The 17,437-nt window shown below is 37.4% G+C and overlaps 1 protein-coding gene across 9 annotated transcripts in view; it reads right to left on the reverse strand.

Moving 5' to 3' along the window:
• Positions 1-17,437, reverse strand: part of RBMS3 (RNA binding motif, single stranded interacting protein 3) — a 1,190,010-nt gene that overhangs the window by 869,973 nt on the left and 302,600 nt on the right. For all 9 annotated transcript variants that reach the window (XM_006851603.1, XM_006851596.1, XM_006851600.1 and 6 more), the window contains exon 3: positions 5,927-5,985. In XM_006851603.1, coding sequence (XP_006851665.1) covers positions 5,927-5,985 — 59 coding nt within the window. The remainder of the gene's footprint in view (positions 1-5,926; positions 5,986-17,437) is intronic.

Consider the following 17,437-nt stretch of genomic DNA (forward strand, 5'->3'; position numbering starts at 1 on the left):
TCTTGACTGCTGCTTCTGTGAGTGTTGATAGTTGATCCAAGAAGAATGAAGTCCTTGACAACGTCAATCTTTTCTCCATTGATAGCAATGGTGTTTATTGGTCCAGTGGTGAGGATATTTTTTATTTCTTTACATTAAGATGTAATCCATACCGAATGCTGTGATCTTGGATCTTCATCAGTAAAAGTTTTAAGTCCTCTTCACTTCAAAAAGCATCTGCATATCACAGGTTGTTAATGAGTATTCTTCTAATCTTGATGCCACACTTTCTTCATATACCCCAGCTTCTTGGATTATTTGCTCAGCATACAGGTTGAATAAGTATAGTGAAAGAATACAATCCTGTCGCATACATTTTTAAATTTTAAACCATTCAGTGTTCCCATGATCTGTTTGAACAAGTGCTTCTTGGTTTATGCACAGATTCTTCTTGAGCACAATTAAGTGTTCTGGAATACTCATACTTTGCATTGTTGTCCATAGCTTGTCATGATCCACACAATCAAAAGCCTTTGGGTAGTCAAAATACAGGTAAACATCTTTCTGATATTTTCTGCTTTCAGCCAAAATCCAGTAGACATCAGCAATGATATTCCTCGTTCCACAGCCTCTTCCGAATCTGACTTATCCCTCTGGTAGTTCTCTGTCAATATATGCTTGCAGCCGTTTCAGTACAAGCATTAGTAAAACTTTACTCACATGGGCTATCAAAGATATTGTCTGATGATTTCCGCATTCCATAGGATCACCTCTATTTGGAATGGGCACAAATATGGATCTGTTCCAGTCAGTCAGCCAGTTAGCTGTCTTTCAAATTTCTTGGCATAGATGAATGAGTGCCTCTTGTGTTGTTTCACTTTCTTGCAAGATTGCAATTTTTATTCCATCATCCCTGGTGCCTTGTTTTTTGCCAATTTTTTCAGTGCACCTTGAACTTCCTCCTTCAGTATCATTAGCTCTTGATCATATGCTACCTCTTGAAATGGCGGAACATTAACCATTTCCTTTTGGTACAGTGACTCTATGCATTCCTTCTATCTTCATTTGATGCTCTCTGCATCATCCAATAATTTGCCTAGAGAATCTGTCAATAATGAAAGTTGAGGCTTGAATTTTTTCTTCAGTTCCCCCACTTTAGAGATGTTGAGCCTGTTCTTCCTTTTTGGTTTTCTGATTCCAGATCTTTGCATATTTTGTTGTAATATTTGGCTTTATCTTCTTGAGCTGATCTTTGAAATTTTCTGCTCAGCTCTTGTAACCTCATAATTTCTTCCATTTGCTTTAGCATCTCTACTCTGGAGAGCAAGTTTCAGTGCCTCTTCAGACATCCCTTTGGAGCTTTTCTTTTTTTCTTGTCTTGTTAATGACTTTTTGCTCTCTTCATGTATGATGTTCTTTCTTGATGTCATCCCACAACTTTTCTGGTCTTCTGTCTTTAGTGTTTAATGTATGAAATATGTTCTTCAGATGATCTCTAAATTCAGGTGGGATATATTCAAGTTCATATTTTGGCTCCCATGGACTTGTTTTCATTTTCTTCAGCTTCTGTTTGAATCTGTATATGAGCAATTGATGTTCTGTTCCACAGTCTGCCTCTGGCCTTGTTTTGACTGATAATAATGGAGCTATTTATTGTCTCTTTCTGCAGATGTAGTCAATTTGATTTCAATGTATCCCATCTGGTGAGGTCCATGTGTATAGTAATTTCTTATGTTGTCTAAAGAAGGTATTTGAAATGAAGAAATCATTGATTTTGCAGAATTCTATCATAAAATCCCCAGCATCATTTCTATCACCAAGGCCATATTTTCCAACTATTGATCCTTCCTCTTTGCTACCAACCTTTTCATTCCAATCACCAGTAATGATGAATACATCGTGATTTCATGTTTGCTCAATTTCAGATTGAAGAAGTTGGTAGAATTCTTTTATTTCATCCTCACTGGCTTTAGTGGTTGGTGGGTAAATTTGAATAATAGTGGCTAACTTGTCTTCCCTGTAGGCGCCTGGATAATATCCTATCACAGACAGCATTGTACCTCAAGAGTGATCTGGATATATTCTTTTTGATGATGAATACAATACCATTCCTGTTCAATTTGTCATTCCTGGCATAGTAAATCATGTGGTTTTCAGATTCAAAATGGCCAATACCAATCCTTTTCCACTCACTAATGCCTAAGATATAGAAGTTTATGCATTCCATTTCATTTTTGACAATTTCCAATTTTCCCAGATTCATGCTTCATACATTCCATGTTCCAATTTTCAATGGATGGTTACAACTGTTTATCTTCACTTGTTTGTCAATTTGTCATACTGTGGTGACTTATGAGTTGCTATGATTCTGAAAGCTATGCCACCGGTATTTTAAATATCAGCAGGGTCACCCATGGTGGACAGATTTCAGATGAGCTTCCAGATGAAGACAGACTATGAAGAAGGAGTGACGAACTACTTCTGAATATTTAGTTATGAAAACCTTATGAATATCAGAGAAAGTGTCAGCTATAGTGCTGGAAAATGAGCCCCTTAGGTTGGATGGCACTCAAAATGCGACCTGGGAAGAGCTACCTCCTCAGAGTAGAGTTGACCATGATGACGGGAACAGAGTAAAGCCTGTGGGAGAAAAGCCCACGGAACCTTCATTTGCTGATGGGTCACTTGCCATTAGAGAGATGCAAATCAAAACAATAATGAGATATCATCTCACACCAGCAATAACAGCAAAGATCAAAAAAGTAGAGGACAATAAATGCTGGTGAGGATGTGTAGAGACGGGGATGCTCCTGCACTGCTGGTAGGATTGCAAACTAGTTGAACCTCTCTGTAAACCAATATTGAACTTCTTCAGAAGATTGGAAATAGAAATGCCTTATGATCCAGCAATTCCTCTACTTGGTATTTACCCACAAGAAACATGAGCCATAACACAAGTAGATAATACGCACACCAATGTTCATAGCAGCACTATTTACAATAGCAAAAAGATGGAGACAGCCTAAGTGCCCATCAATTGAAGAATGGATAAACAAACTGTGGTAAATGCATACAATGTAACATTATGTTACCTTGAAGAGTAACAAGGAAGCTGCAAACCACCACATAACATGGATGAACCTTGAGGATATTATGTTGAGTGAAATTTGTCAGTCTCAAAAGGACTGACATACTGCATAGGACCACTATTGTAAAAAACTAAGAAAAAGAATCCATGCTAAAAGGGGTGGTGGTGGAATTCATTGCTTGTTACCAGGATGTGGGGCATGGGGTGAGAGGAGGAAGAGGAAGATGGAGCACAGGGTAAGGAATTGGCACAGGATATCCTGGGTGATGGGGAGGGGGCAATACAATAAGATACAATAAGAAGGGGGAGGGGAATGGGAGAACAGTTAAGTAAGTTTTCATGGGCTAAGTGGGACAGAGGTAAATAATGATGTATGCACAACCTTGTAACAGCAGGGCTATGGGATACAGGGATTGAGGCATGGTTGGAAAGGGCAAAAGGGGAGAAATAATGTTAAGATGCTTGGCTGTCTTTTGAATCTTGGTTTCCCTTGCATACTATTATAAAATAGACACTTGATGGGGAGAGAAAGGAATAGCCAGAAATATCACCATAGAAAGCTTGTAAGTCCGTCTTCTGCCTATAACTGATTGGAATACCTAAAATGGGGCTACAACTTGCCCAGTGAAGGAGGCTTCCTGTGGAGCCTTTGCATTGCATAAGACCATAGGTGGAATCCTGAACCCCATCCCGAATCTTCTGAGGTGGGAAATATCCACTGGAAAGGACAAGCAGACCAGCCTGGAGCAGCTAGAAGAACAGAAGACACATCTTGAAAGAAAGACCGACAGGAAAATACAAAACAATAATGGCAGTCCGACTGACTGCTACAAGAATAAGCAAGTTGCTCGCCCAGGAGACATCAAGGCAGTGGTCAGGTCCCCTCAGGGCAAACCCCTTCTAAGACTGAGACTCAGTTGGAATACACGAGCAGATATGCACTCTGACTGGTGACCACCAGTATGGGGAAGTGAGGGAAAAACAGCAATGAAGCTGCAAGCTAAGCTCTACAATGTTCAATAGACTCCTGTGAACCTGGGTGGAGAGCTGGTTGACCAGCAGTGTGGCAAGACCTGGGGGCTCCTAGGCCCAGAGTCAGTGACACAGCCACAGAGGACTAGAGTGGAGAGTGAAGCATCCAGCAGATAAGAAGAGAAGGCATATGAATAAGAACACCCACACTTGCAGATAATGCCCACTTAACCTGACTTCAATGGCTGGATGATCAGAATTCAACTAGAAGTAGAAAGAAGAGGGAAAAAAGAGTAATCTGATACAATTTGATGAATTTGACCTACACCTATGGATGCGGTAGCTCAAAAGAGGGAACAAATCTTTACATGGAGGATCATTCCCACCCTCTCAATACACAGGGTGGACAGGGATGGGCAACTTGGACATTGGCTACCCAAAATGGGGGTGGAGGGAGGCTACAAAGGCAAGAAGTGACTGGCTTACAAGCTTTCAAGAGGGAGCCTAGATCCAGAGTGTGTGGAGGAAGGTAGAATCTTCACTGAGTAGTATCCAATCTGTCTGAGCAGGGCTGATGAAAGTAGATAGGGATAGGTCTCTTGTGGTACAATAGTGAATGGTTGCTATCAGGACTGACTGTGAGGGTTAGAAATGTAAAGGTCGACATTTTGTAGCAAAACGAGGGGAGTGGTTGACTTTGTAGTCCAGAAGTGGAGGTCCCTGGGACCCTCAAGGGAGAAGAGCAGAATGCAGGACCCTACCCAGCGAGGCAGTGATGTCAGAGATGGAGATAGAGACAATGATGTGTAGAGATGGAGTAACTGGGGACTCTAGACCAAGAGAGGGAGACAGGCTGTGTGTTGACCGGTACAAGGGGGCAGGTTTGCAGGATATACCCTTTGGTTGGTTGATGATCCATGGAGGGGATTGTAATGAAATGATATACAATAGGATGACTGTAAAGCTAATGTTTTCTCATGTAAACTATCACATAATTCACAATAAAACATTAAAAAAAAAAGATAATGCAATTTTCCATGAACTTTTAGAAGCCCCCTCATATTTGAGGTCCATGAATATTCTTCCCTAATACTATGTATATTATATTTGCATATGAAATAGGGGCAATGCCCATAGTTAGGGTGATCTTGATTTTAATGTACTTTTTCATTCCATATTTCAACAAAGCTTGGATATGAAGACAACAAATAACATGTTACAAGAAGTTTTACCATTTCCAGTAAGAACAAAGCCATCCAAGAGAACACACATAATTCACAAACAATTTTGTGCAATCTTAAAAGAGTATAAGATTCCCAGGCATGAAGACACATGAACCACAGATATAGTCAAATTACTGCAGAAATATTTTCCAAGGGGAAAGAAAATTCTGACTTAATAAGATACCAACTCGGAGATCCCATGAGGTGCCTATAGCCAAGATTCAGACACAACAGACCCATCAGTAAATTCATTTCTAGTCAACCAATGTCGCTAAAGCTTTCAGGAACAGAGAAATTAAAATGTGTTTTGCATAGCAAACTTCTCCCAAGAGTTCCTCATTTTTATATAGGAAATCAATCTGCATCACTGATGATATCATTCAAGTCAGACAACCCAAAGCTGTTAGGAGGTAATTTACTTTTATGCTAAAGCAATTTGATACTTGTTCTGATTTGTGATTTTCATTTTGTTTGTTAATGAAAAAAATTAATGAGCAATGTTACTAGAAATACAACTCATCAAAGCATCAGCATTATTAAAGAGGTTTGCCATATACTGTACATTATGATCATTGTGCAGCCAGTGCCTGGATATCTGCAAAGGAGGAGACACCAATCAAACAATACCAATGACAGCTCAGGGAACACATGCCCTTAGACATACCTTTGCACTGATTTGTGTTTTTGTCAAGAATTGCCTTTGTGGATACAATTTTCCCATACCTAAAACAGAAAGAGAGACAATCATGTTATTATAGCTCCAATGAAGACACTTAAAACACCTTAATGAACACGGACACATACACAATTGTGCAAAAAGAAACCAAGAAAACAAGTTCTGAATTCCCATTTCACACCTGGATAATCTCTTTTCACCAGGTCTTCTTGCTAACTTAGGAAGGCACTGTCCTACTTAATCACTGACTGTCTTAAAAAAATTAAATTGTCAGGCTGTCACAGGTGGATAGAAGGGGACTGCTTGTGATTGTTATCAACTTCAACTGCAGCGCTTAACTCAAGGACCTCAGCACTATGCTGACCTGGGTTTGCATCCAGTCCTATTCTTACCTAGTGTGAGAACTCTGGAAAGTGTACCTAACTTTTCCAAAACACAGTTGTTTCGTCTGTGAAAATGACAATTGGAATATTCATAATTCAGGACTTGGAAGAAGGATACAAAAGATGTTGAGATTTCCTAGCAGTGTTCTTAGCATAAAATTGATACATTTTCACTACTAAAAATTGATTTTAAGTTAACTGAAAGCAAGACTTGAGTTATGTATTATCAATTCCTGACACTCTATTGATGTTGTTGTGTGTCATCAAATCAGTTTCAACCTAGAGCATGAAGTAGAATAGCACCAATTGAATTTCCTAGGTGTAATCTTTATGGTGTGGTGCTATAAGATAATGCACTGGACTGCAAGGTTAGCTTGAATAGCAAGGTTGGTGTGTTTTAAATTTGCTAGTTGTTCCTTGGACCCTATATAGGCTTCCTACAAGTCAGAAACAACTCAATGGCACTTAACAACAACAACAACAAATTTTTATGGGAGTAAACCACAGGTCTGTTCTCCTGGAGAACAGCAGGTAGGTTCTAATTGCTGCCCATTTAGTTAGCAATAAAGTACTTAACCATTGTGCCAATAGAGTTCCTATGTCTGACACTACAGGAATGGAATAAATGTTCTAAATGCATAAATGAATGCTACAGTTAGTGTAAACATACTGTGCAATACAATAAGGTTTCTCCTGTAAATATCTGCATACACCTGTATATAGTTTTTTATTTTATCAGTGTGGCTCTGTGGGTTAATGCACCAGACTGCAAAGCTGTTTGAACTGCAAGGTTGGCTCAAGCTCACCAGCTACTCCTCAGAAACCCTATCCAAGGTCGCTATGGGTCGGAACCAACTCGATGACACTTAACAACAACAACATAGAAGAATTAGGAGTACTGGTGTGACGCTGTGGGTTAATGCTCAAAGTGCAAAGTTGTTTGAACTATAAGGTTGGTGGTTCAAGCTCACCAGCTGCTCCTTGGAAACCCTATACAGGGTCATCATGGGTCAGAATTGACTAGATGGCACTTAACAACAACACAGAAGAACTAGTCTAGGCTTAGTTTTTTAAATGATGTGCAATTTGGTTAAAGGCACTCATTATCTTTGGTTCCTAGTTTCCTTAGGTATCAAATGATGGGACTGAAGAAGATATTTCCTAAACACCCTTTGTTTTTTATGATTTCACAATATTTCTGTATCAATTTGATAAAGTTACAATGCAAATCCAAGTGGCAACTCTATTAAGAAGTCAAATTATGTTATCAGCCATATTCACAAACTAGCATGTTTTCAGTTTGTATGTTTTGTTTTATATTTTGTCTTCCAAAGCAAGCCTAAGAACATATGACAAATACAGAAAATCTATTTCAAATGAGCCAAGCTCCCTATTGTTAATGTTTCCTTTGTATTTTTAATCATCTTTTAATATATCATTAGAACTCCTTTGAATCATTTTTGTTGTTAGAGTTGTTAAGTACCATTCAGTACATTCCAACTCATAACAACCCTGTATATAGTTTCCAAGGAGCAACTGGTGAGTTTGAACCTCCAACCTTGCAACTCAATCTGATGATGTGGTCCATTTAGTGGATACCGAGTCCTGGTGTGGCACTGCGTGTGAAGGTGCTGGACTGCAAGGTCAGTCTGAAAGGTGGGCAGTTCAACATCACCAGCTGCTCCCTGGAAACACTATACAGGGTCGCTATGAGTCGAAACATACTCGATGGCACTTAACAACAACAACAACAATTAAACCCTTATCACTTGTACGTCAGGTTGTGTATTATGGTGGCTTGCACATTGCTGAGATTCCAGAAATATCAGGAGGATCACCTATGTTGAACAGGTTCAGTGGAGTTTCCATATTAAGACAGACTAGGAAGAAGGACCTGACAAACTACTTATAAAAATCCAGGCTATTGAATATCTTAAAATACAAGCAGAGCCCTGCCTGGTAGAGTGTCAGAAGATAAGCTTCTCAGGTTGGAAGACACTAAAAACATAACTGGGGAAGAGCTGCTTCCTTAAAGTAGAGTTAACTTTAAGGATGTGAATGCAGTAAAACTTTTGGGACCTTTATTTGCTGATGGCACAACTCAAAATGAGAAGAATCAGCTGCAATATCTATTAATCATCAGAAAGTTGGATGTAATAAGTATGAATTTAAGAATATTTTAAGTTGTCAAAAACAAAATGGAATGCTTCAAGATCATGATATCCTAGGCATTACTGAGCTGAAGTGGACTGGGATTGGCCATTTTGAGTCACACACAACTATGGTCTACTATGCTGGGAATGACAAACTGACATGAAATAGTGTCACGCACATTGTAATAAAGACCACGTCAAGTTCTATCTTGAAGTAGAAAGTTGTCAATGAAGGTAAAATATTCATATGCCTGCAGGAAGACTACTTAATATGACTATTATTCAAATTTATACACCATCCAATAAGTATTATTACCAAAGATGAAGAAACTATAGCTGTTTTTCAAATTGTTGCTGTCTGAAACTGATATATAAATCATGCAATCAAGTTGCATTAGTAATTCCTAATTATTGGTATGAGAAAATTAAAAATAAAGGATCAATAGTTGGAAAATAGGACTTGGTGACAGAAATGCCCATAATCACAAGTGATCATTGTTTTGGCAGCACTGATTGTTGAAAAGACTATCCCTTATCCATTTCATGTGTTTTAGCCCTTTGTATGTGGTTGGATTTATATCTAGGTTCTCATTTCTACTTCATTGATCTATGTTTCTTTCATTGTTCCAGTACAAGGCTGTTTTGATTACTGTGGCTGTGTAGGAAATTTTGAGATCTTGGAGTGAGAGGTCTCCAATTTTGTTGTTCTTCTTAAGCGGTTCTTTGCAAGTAAAACTAATTTGCTAAAAGGTTTACATTTATAACTCACATCATTAGTTTTATTGTTAGGGAATGCATACATTATATTCTGACTATATATAATCACTCTGGTAGCGTAGTGGTTACGAATCGGGCTGCGAACCTTAAGGTCAGAGGTTCGAAACTACCAGGTGCTCCGCGGGAGAAAGATGAGGCTTTCTACTCCCGTAAAGATTTACACCCTCGAAAACCCTATACAGGGTCGCTATGGGTCAGAACCGACTTGATGGCACATAACAACAACAACATATCTAATCATGGACTCCTGGTGTGGCGCTGTGGGTTAATATGTTGGTCTGCAAAGTCGGTTTGAACTGCAAGGTTGGCGGCTCAAGCTCACCAGCTGCTCCTTGGAAACACTACACAGGACCGTAATGGGTCAGAACCAAGTTGACAGCATTTAACAACAACAATATATCTAATCACACAAACTCTAGAAGTTTCAAAGCAGTTTTTTTGTTTTATATTATTTAACCTGTATATTCTTTCACTTCATTACTATACAAGTCCATTTCCTCCTAAAATATCTATCTCCCTCTCCTCACCACACAAACAAAATATACACTTGCCTCTCAAGCTCTCTTTCATCTCAAAAGTTTTTATTTTGAGAAAATAACCAGAAAATTAAAATCCTATTTGAGAAGCTGCTTTAGTACACACAGGTTTAAGTTATGTACAACGAAATCCATGAACCAGAAGTAAAGTTTACTAGAACTGGGCTTTTCAAGCAAGTAAACATTTTAGAGAATGTTATAAATTTGAGTTTCTCTACAAAGGTAGGCTGAAATCTTAATTCTTATACCTAAAAATATTGCTTTAATTTGGGGACATAAGGTTTTTTTTATTTTGCAGATATTATGAGTTAAGTTACCCCTGTTACAATGAAGCAGGTAGATCCTAATCCCTTCTGAATTGCATTTTACAAAAAAGGAGGCATACAGAGGGAAGACAAACACCATGAGAAGCAGGAATGAGAGGCAGCTAAAAGCAGAAAAGGAGCACCGGAACTAGGAGGCTGGCCTGGAATGTTTCCTTCTTAAAGTCCTCATAAGAACTGAAACAGCCAATAATGTGATTCAAATTTCTAGCCCCAGAACTGTATGAAAATTAATTTCCCCCACTTTAAATCCACCTACCTTGTGATACTTTGTTATGGCAACCCTAGGAAACTATGAGTAGAAACAAAAAGAGAGAGAAGAAAAGGAACTATTGCTGAACCCTTCTTTTCACAACAAAGCACAATTAATAGAGTATGTCAGAGGTAAATACCAGAGAAAGAAAAAGAATCTGAAACATTTATAACCATCTCATATCAGGCACATAAACCCTTAAGACAAAATTCCTGCTTAATAAATTTCAAAAGCTATTCCTGAAAATTTTATAGAAGCATTTTCAAAATTAAAGTTTAGCTGTGAGTTTTAAAGAAGAAATAAAAATTACTTTATTTCATAGTGAATTACATGTCACAATTGAACTTTTAATCTAAGATGTGAATATCATCCTAATATATGATCATTACAAGCATTTCATATTCATCACTAAATGCAGTATATATACAAAATGGCTATCATTTTTGTTTCCACAGTCAAATGGAATTAAATGCTATCTTATGGAAAACATTTGCAAACATTATAGCAAACAGCATCTTTATTTAAAATAAAATTACTTACTAGAAAATATTACAATAGATTATAAACAGAAAAGCAATCTGCCTCTCTCTCTCACACATATACCAAAAACATATTATGCTATTTCTTGACTCCCCTATTCCTAATTGCATTCTAGCTGAGACTTTCCCAATAGTATAAAATCACAGAACACTAGAATATAACTCAGGATACTTGACATAATCTCAACTCGAACTGGATTCATAGGGATTCTATTCCTTGACTCAGACACAACCTTCTGCATTAACAATTATTTTGCAAAGCTAGAATATGCCTTAAACAGGAGTAAGTGTTTAATGGACCAGTGACTACAGTTTGAACTCTCACAGTGACAAACAGGTTCTGTATGCATGACTAGTCCTGTAATCTTCATGCTCTATAAAGTCAACAACTGATGTAGGTAAATAAAATTTACACTATATTTAAAGACTCAACCCACCACAAAAACAAAATGACCAATATAATATACCTGTGAAGAGTTGTATTAAATCTCTCTCCCCTGATGTTTTGTGAAAGTATGCTAACAGAATAAAAACAAATACGCAAATTAAAATTACAATATTTTTGCACTCTGAAAAAAGATTTGAAATAAAAGATATTCCTAAACTGCAATTTCCTTACGTATTTACTCTTCACTGTCTTAAGGGTTACATCAAGTCTGTAAGCCTTTATAAAGCCTCGCTTCAACAATGCCACCCATGAGTGCTAGTGGAGAGAAATATGTGAACAAATTACTCAAATGATGTCTGGAACTAGACACCTGAGAATGGGTCCCATGTGCCTCCTGGCTCCAAAAGCTTTCAGACAAATCCAATTCACTTCTCTATGCTTTCATTTCCTGCTTCAAGAAAATATAAAATACTACTGACAGTCAAATGCCACGAGAGTTAGAATCTGGAGAGAAACAAATAAATGACAAGAACACACTTTATACTATTTTTTTAATAGTATTTTTTTTTAGCTCAGTTTATATTCTAGTTCATATGAGAAACCCATTTTACAGTAAAAAGTATAACTAGGAAGCTCTACCTATGTGCCATAATATCATGCAATTGCATATTATATTTTAACATTTGCCAACTACCTTGAGTACAGATACAGTCTCAAAATAAAGTATGGTGCAAATAATATCTTGCACACACATTCATACACATACAAGTGAGTAAGATTAAAACACTGCTAGTAGGGTTCCAGTTCATATGCGCATAAATTTATGCTATGCAAGCATGTTTCAACATGTCTCTAAGATCAGTGGATGACTGCAGACAAGTTCTCTCAGTAACATAACTAGGTGGAATGTATCCTTATTGACTTAGAGGTAGTAGTCTTCATGTTTTTATTTAGTCTCATGAGGGTGCCTTAAAAAAGGGTTCAATCAAAAGAGTGGCTTCCAAGGAAATGTGCTGGGACAGATAACTTCAAGGCAGAGAGATCTGCTGAGAAGGCAATGGTGAGTATTTCTTTCTGTGGGAGCCTGAAGGCATAATCTTCATTAATGTTTTCAACAGAAACTGGACAAGCATAAGGGCATATTACAAAGAAGTTTTAAGAAAATAGAAAGCTGCAGTGGTAAGAAAAAACGCTAGGAAAGTTGCTCCAAGGAATTTTTTTTTTTTTTTCACAATGAAAATTTACCTGTTCATCTTCAAGTGAAGCAAGCACTGTCCTACAAGAATTTCATTGCGACCTTATTCTATCCACCCTACAGCCCTGACCTTGCCCCTTCAGAATTCTTTTTGTTCTTTCAACTCAAAAAATACTGAGAATGACCATGATTTGAGTCCCTCCAGGATGCTCAAACCACTGCTTTGGTGCAAATAGAAGAGCAAAGGATTCACAGGAAAAGGATTACAGATGGAAATGGAAGTATGTAGACCTAGATGTCGGATATGCTGAGAAACAATAGCTTCATATTTTGGTATTTTTGTTTAGTGAAGGTTTTTGTGTTTTGTAGCAACATTTTTTGTACTTAAACTCATACATATGAGGGAGCCTCAAAAAGCTCCCATAAAAATAAAAAATAAAAAAATACACTATCTTTCATTTCCATTTTTCATGAACTTTTTGAAGTAGATATATGTATGAGTGTATCATATAGTGTGTGTATGATACATTCTAACAGTAGAGTACTCTATAAAACAACTAATCTATAAAAACTATCCCTTATATTTTGAGATTCTATATCCAATTTTTATAATGAAGCATTATCCTTTGAGAAAATGTGTTTGACTGATTTTAAGGAGCGAATTCATTCTTTGGCATTTTGGATGATAAGACAGTATAGCTTTAGTTTTAGGTGGAATGTGATGGACACCCTTGTGATCAAGCCCATGTTATAAGAGAATTTATAAGAGAAGTGTGTTGTCGTTAAGTGTCACTGAGTCGGTTCTGACTCATAGCTAACTTGTATAGGGTTGCTAAGGAGCGGCTGGTGGATTTGAACAACCAATCTTGCAGTTAGTAGTCCAGTGCTTACCCAACACCACACCAGGTCGTAGACTGAAGCATTAACAAGTTCAGTCTACAAACAAGTAGTCAACTTCATGAAGAAGCTCTTTTTCAAGGCCCGGTGGCCTCTGTAGAAGGGAACAGTAGACAACAGTAGAGAGCATTTTTAAATGCTTTCATCAATTATACTGCATTGAGCCACTCCAACCATTATCTAAGACTTTTAAATGCTATCATCCAACATCGGTGGTAGCAGATGTCAAGAAGTATCCCATAGTCACCTGAATTACATAGATAATTCGGTAATCCAGAATACGCTTGTTGGATTTGTGGTCTGGATATACTTTGTTTCTCCAGAAATGATCCAACTCTTAAAACATTGCTTTGCATCAAGTAGAATTCACAGGCTTATGGTACAAATCAAACTCTAAGATGTGAATGCACAAGTTGGGGATAGCACATTACAAAAAGCATAGTGTCAAAGAAAAGTGTGTATACAACTCATAAACAGACAACCCCAGCAAGGAATTTTAATAGACATTTTACCAAAGATAACACACAAATAGTCAATAAGCACATGAAAAGATTCTCAAAATTTTTAATCATTAACAAAAATCAAACCTATTCTCCTCAAATCAATTCCAAGTCATAATGACCCTAGGAATGAATCCATAGGATTTTGAAGCTGGAAGTCTTTACTGAAGCAGACTGCCACAGCTTTTGCCCATGAAGAGGGTTGTGAATTTGAACCTCTGATATTTCAGTTAGCAACCAAGCACTTTAACCACAGTAACACCAGAGATCCTCTTAAGTCATTGCTATTGTTTTTAAGTGCTGTTGAGTCCAGGCCAACTCATAGAAGACCTTTATAGGGTTTCCAAAGAGCAGTTGGTGGGTTTGAACCACCAACCTTACAATTAGTAGTCCAGTGCTTATTCTACAGCACTACACCAGGACCTCAACAGTCATTAGGGGAATTAAAAACAACAACAAAAACACACATACACAATGAGACACTTCATTCCCTTTAGGATGGCTATTAATAGAAAATGGGAAAGGATAGGATGTAAATGAATTAGAACCCTTGACCATTATTAGTCAGGTTATAAAACAGTAGTCACTGTGGAAAAAGTTTGGTTGTGCCTCAGAAAGTTAAATATACAATTAACATATAGCCCAGCAATTTCATAGGTATAAATTGGAAAGATTTGGCAGCAGGAATATAAACAAATACTTGTATACCTACGTTCATTTCAGCCCTAGGCACAATAACTATGTTTACCAACAAATGGATGGATAAACAAAATGTGATATATACATATAATGGATTATAGCTAGGCCATAAAGAGAAATGTGCTTTGATACTTCATACATCAAGGATGTAACTTGAAAATATGCTTAGTCAAATAAGATAGATACACCAAAGGATAAATATTGTATGATCCCATTTATATAAATATGTAGACTAGGCAATGGCATAGAAATCAAAGTTCATTAATGCACAATCAAGATCTGTCTTGAAGCACAACATTATCTGTGATAGGATATTATCTATATGCCTAAAGGAAGACCAGTTAATACCACTATTATTCAAATTTATGTGTTAAATTTTAAGCCAGTGTTGATGAAATTCAAGAAATCTACCAACTTCTTCAGTCTGAAACCAATCAAACAAGTAATCAAAATGTATTGGTAATTACTGGAGATTGGAATATGGAAAATATGGCCTTGGTGATAGAAATTATGCAGGAGTTCACATAATACAGTTTTGCAAGACCAGTGACTTGTCCACTGAAAATATCTTTTTTTTAAAAAATACAAGATGTTGACTGGGAGATGAGAGAGAGAAGAGGAAGGGAGGTTTGGTCCAAAGTGTGGTGAGACTGGGGGACTCCTGAGCTCATGGACAAGGACATAGCAAGAGAGGGCTAGAGCTGAGAGCAATGATTCCAGCTGATATGCAGTGAGGGGAGATACACAAGAACACCCAAACTTGCAGATAGTACCCATTTCACCTAGCCTTGATGACTTGATAATCAGAACTCGACTAGAGGATGACAAAAAAAAAATTTTTTTGATAAAGGAAACGAGGGTAAATTGCTACAATTTGATGAACTTGACCTATACTCATGGAGATAGTAGCTCTAAATACCAACAGAGAGTGAAGAAGTCTCCATATCAAGTATTAATGGTATCCTCTCTGTATACAGGGTAGATAGAGATGGGCAACTTAAGACACTGACTACCTAAAAAGAGCAGGTGGTAAAGGCAGAAAGTGACTGACTTACAAGTTTTCAAGAGGGAGTTTAGTTTAAGAGTATGCAGGGGAAGACAGAGTCACCACTGAATCGTTTTCATCTTGTCTAGACGGGTCTGGTGAAAAGAAATGGGAATAAGATTGTTATGATTCAATAGTAATTGTTCTCATGACTAATTGCAACTGTCACAACTGTAAAGGTAGAAGTTTTGTAAGAGAAAGAGAGGAGTCATTCATTTTACAGTTGAGAAACAGAGGACCCTAAGGCCATCAAGGGAGAAGAGCACAAGCAGAATGCACAACCCTATTCAGAGAAACAGAGACATGAGAGATAGAGGCAGAGATGAGGACATGGAGAGGAGCAACTGAGGACTCTAGACTCATAGAAAGAGAGGGACTGAGGTCTGGCAGCCAGGAGGCAGGCTTGCAGAATGTGCCCTTTGGGTGTTTAAATTATCATATATTCTTGAATGTTTTGTGTACATCTCCCCACCCTCGCCACCACCCCCCCTCAAAAAAAAAAAGAAAAACAGGGGAATGAATGGTGACACACAGAGGAGATTGTCATAATTACAATGAAACAATGGTGTAAAGCTGATGTCCTCCCATGTAAACTATCACTCAGTTTACAATTAATAATAATAATAATAATAATAATAAAAGTTAACTATACACATGGACCTCACCAGATGGAATACACAGAAATCAAATTGACTACATCTGTGGAAAGAGATGAGTCAGTGGAAAAGCTTCATATTATCAGACAAAATAAGGCCAGGACAGACTATGGAACAAGTCATCAATTTCTCATATGAGAGTTCAAGCAGAAACTGAAGAAAATTTAAAAGTCCACAAGAGCTAAAATAACCTTGAACATATCCCACCTGAGATTAGAAATCTTCTGAAGTACAGATTTGATGCATTGGACATTAAAGACCTAAGATGAGAAGGGTTGTGGAATGACATCAAGAACATCATACAGAAAGAAAGCAAAAGATCATTAAGAAGACAAGAAAGAAAAAAAATAACCAAATGGGTGAAAGAAGAGACTCTTAAACTTGCTCTCCAGCATAGGGATGCTAAAGCAAATGGAAAAAAAATGAGAAGGTAAAAGAGCTGAGCAGAAAATTTCAAAGAGAACCCCCAAAAGATAATGTCAAATAATGTAACAAAATGTACAAAGACATGGAGTTAGAAAACCAAAGAAAAGAACACACTCCAATCTCAGGGAACTGAAGAAAAAAATTCAAGCATTGACTTGAAATACTGAAAGATTTTATGGGCAAAATATTGAATGATGCAGAAAACATCAGAAGAAGATATAAGGAATACAAAGAGTCACTATACCAAAAAGAAATGGTCAATAGTCAACCATTTCAAGGGGGAACATATGATCAAGAGCCAATGACTTGAAGGAAGTAGTTCAAGCTGCATTGAAGGCATTGGCAAAAAACAAGGTACCAGGATTTGATGGAATACAAATTAAAATATTTCAAATACTGATGAAGCAATGAAGTCACTCATTCATACCAAGAAATTTGGAACACAGCTATTTGATCAACTGACTGAAAGAGATCCATATTTGTGCTCATTGCAAAGAGAGGTGACCCAATGGAATGCGGAAATCATCAGACATTGTCTTTAATATCACATGCAAGTAAAATTTTGCTAAAGATAATACCAAAATGGCTGCAACCATACATTGACAGAGAATTTTCAGAGGTTCAAGCCAGATTCAGAAGAGGATGTGGAATGTGTGTATCACTGTTGATGTCTGATGGGTCTTGGCTGAAAGCATAGAATACCAGAAAGCTGTTTGCCTGTGCTTTCTT

Source organism: Chrysochloris asiatica, unplaced genomic scaffold (assembly GCF_000296735.1).
Source record: "Chrysochloris asiatica unplaced genomic scaffold, ChrAsi1.0 scaffold00030, whole genome shotgun sequence".
Taxonomy (NCBI): domain Eukaryota; kingdom Metazoa; phylum Chordata; class Mammalia; order Afrosoricida; family Chrysochloridae; genus Chrysochloris; species Chrysochloris asiatica.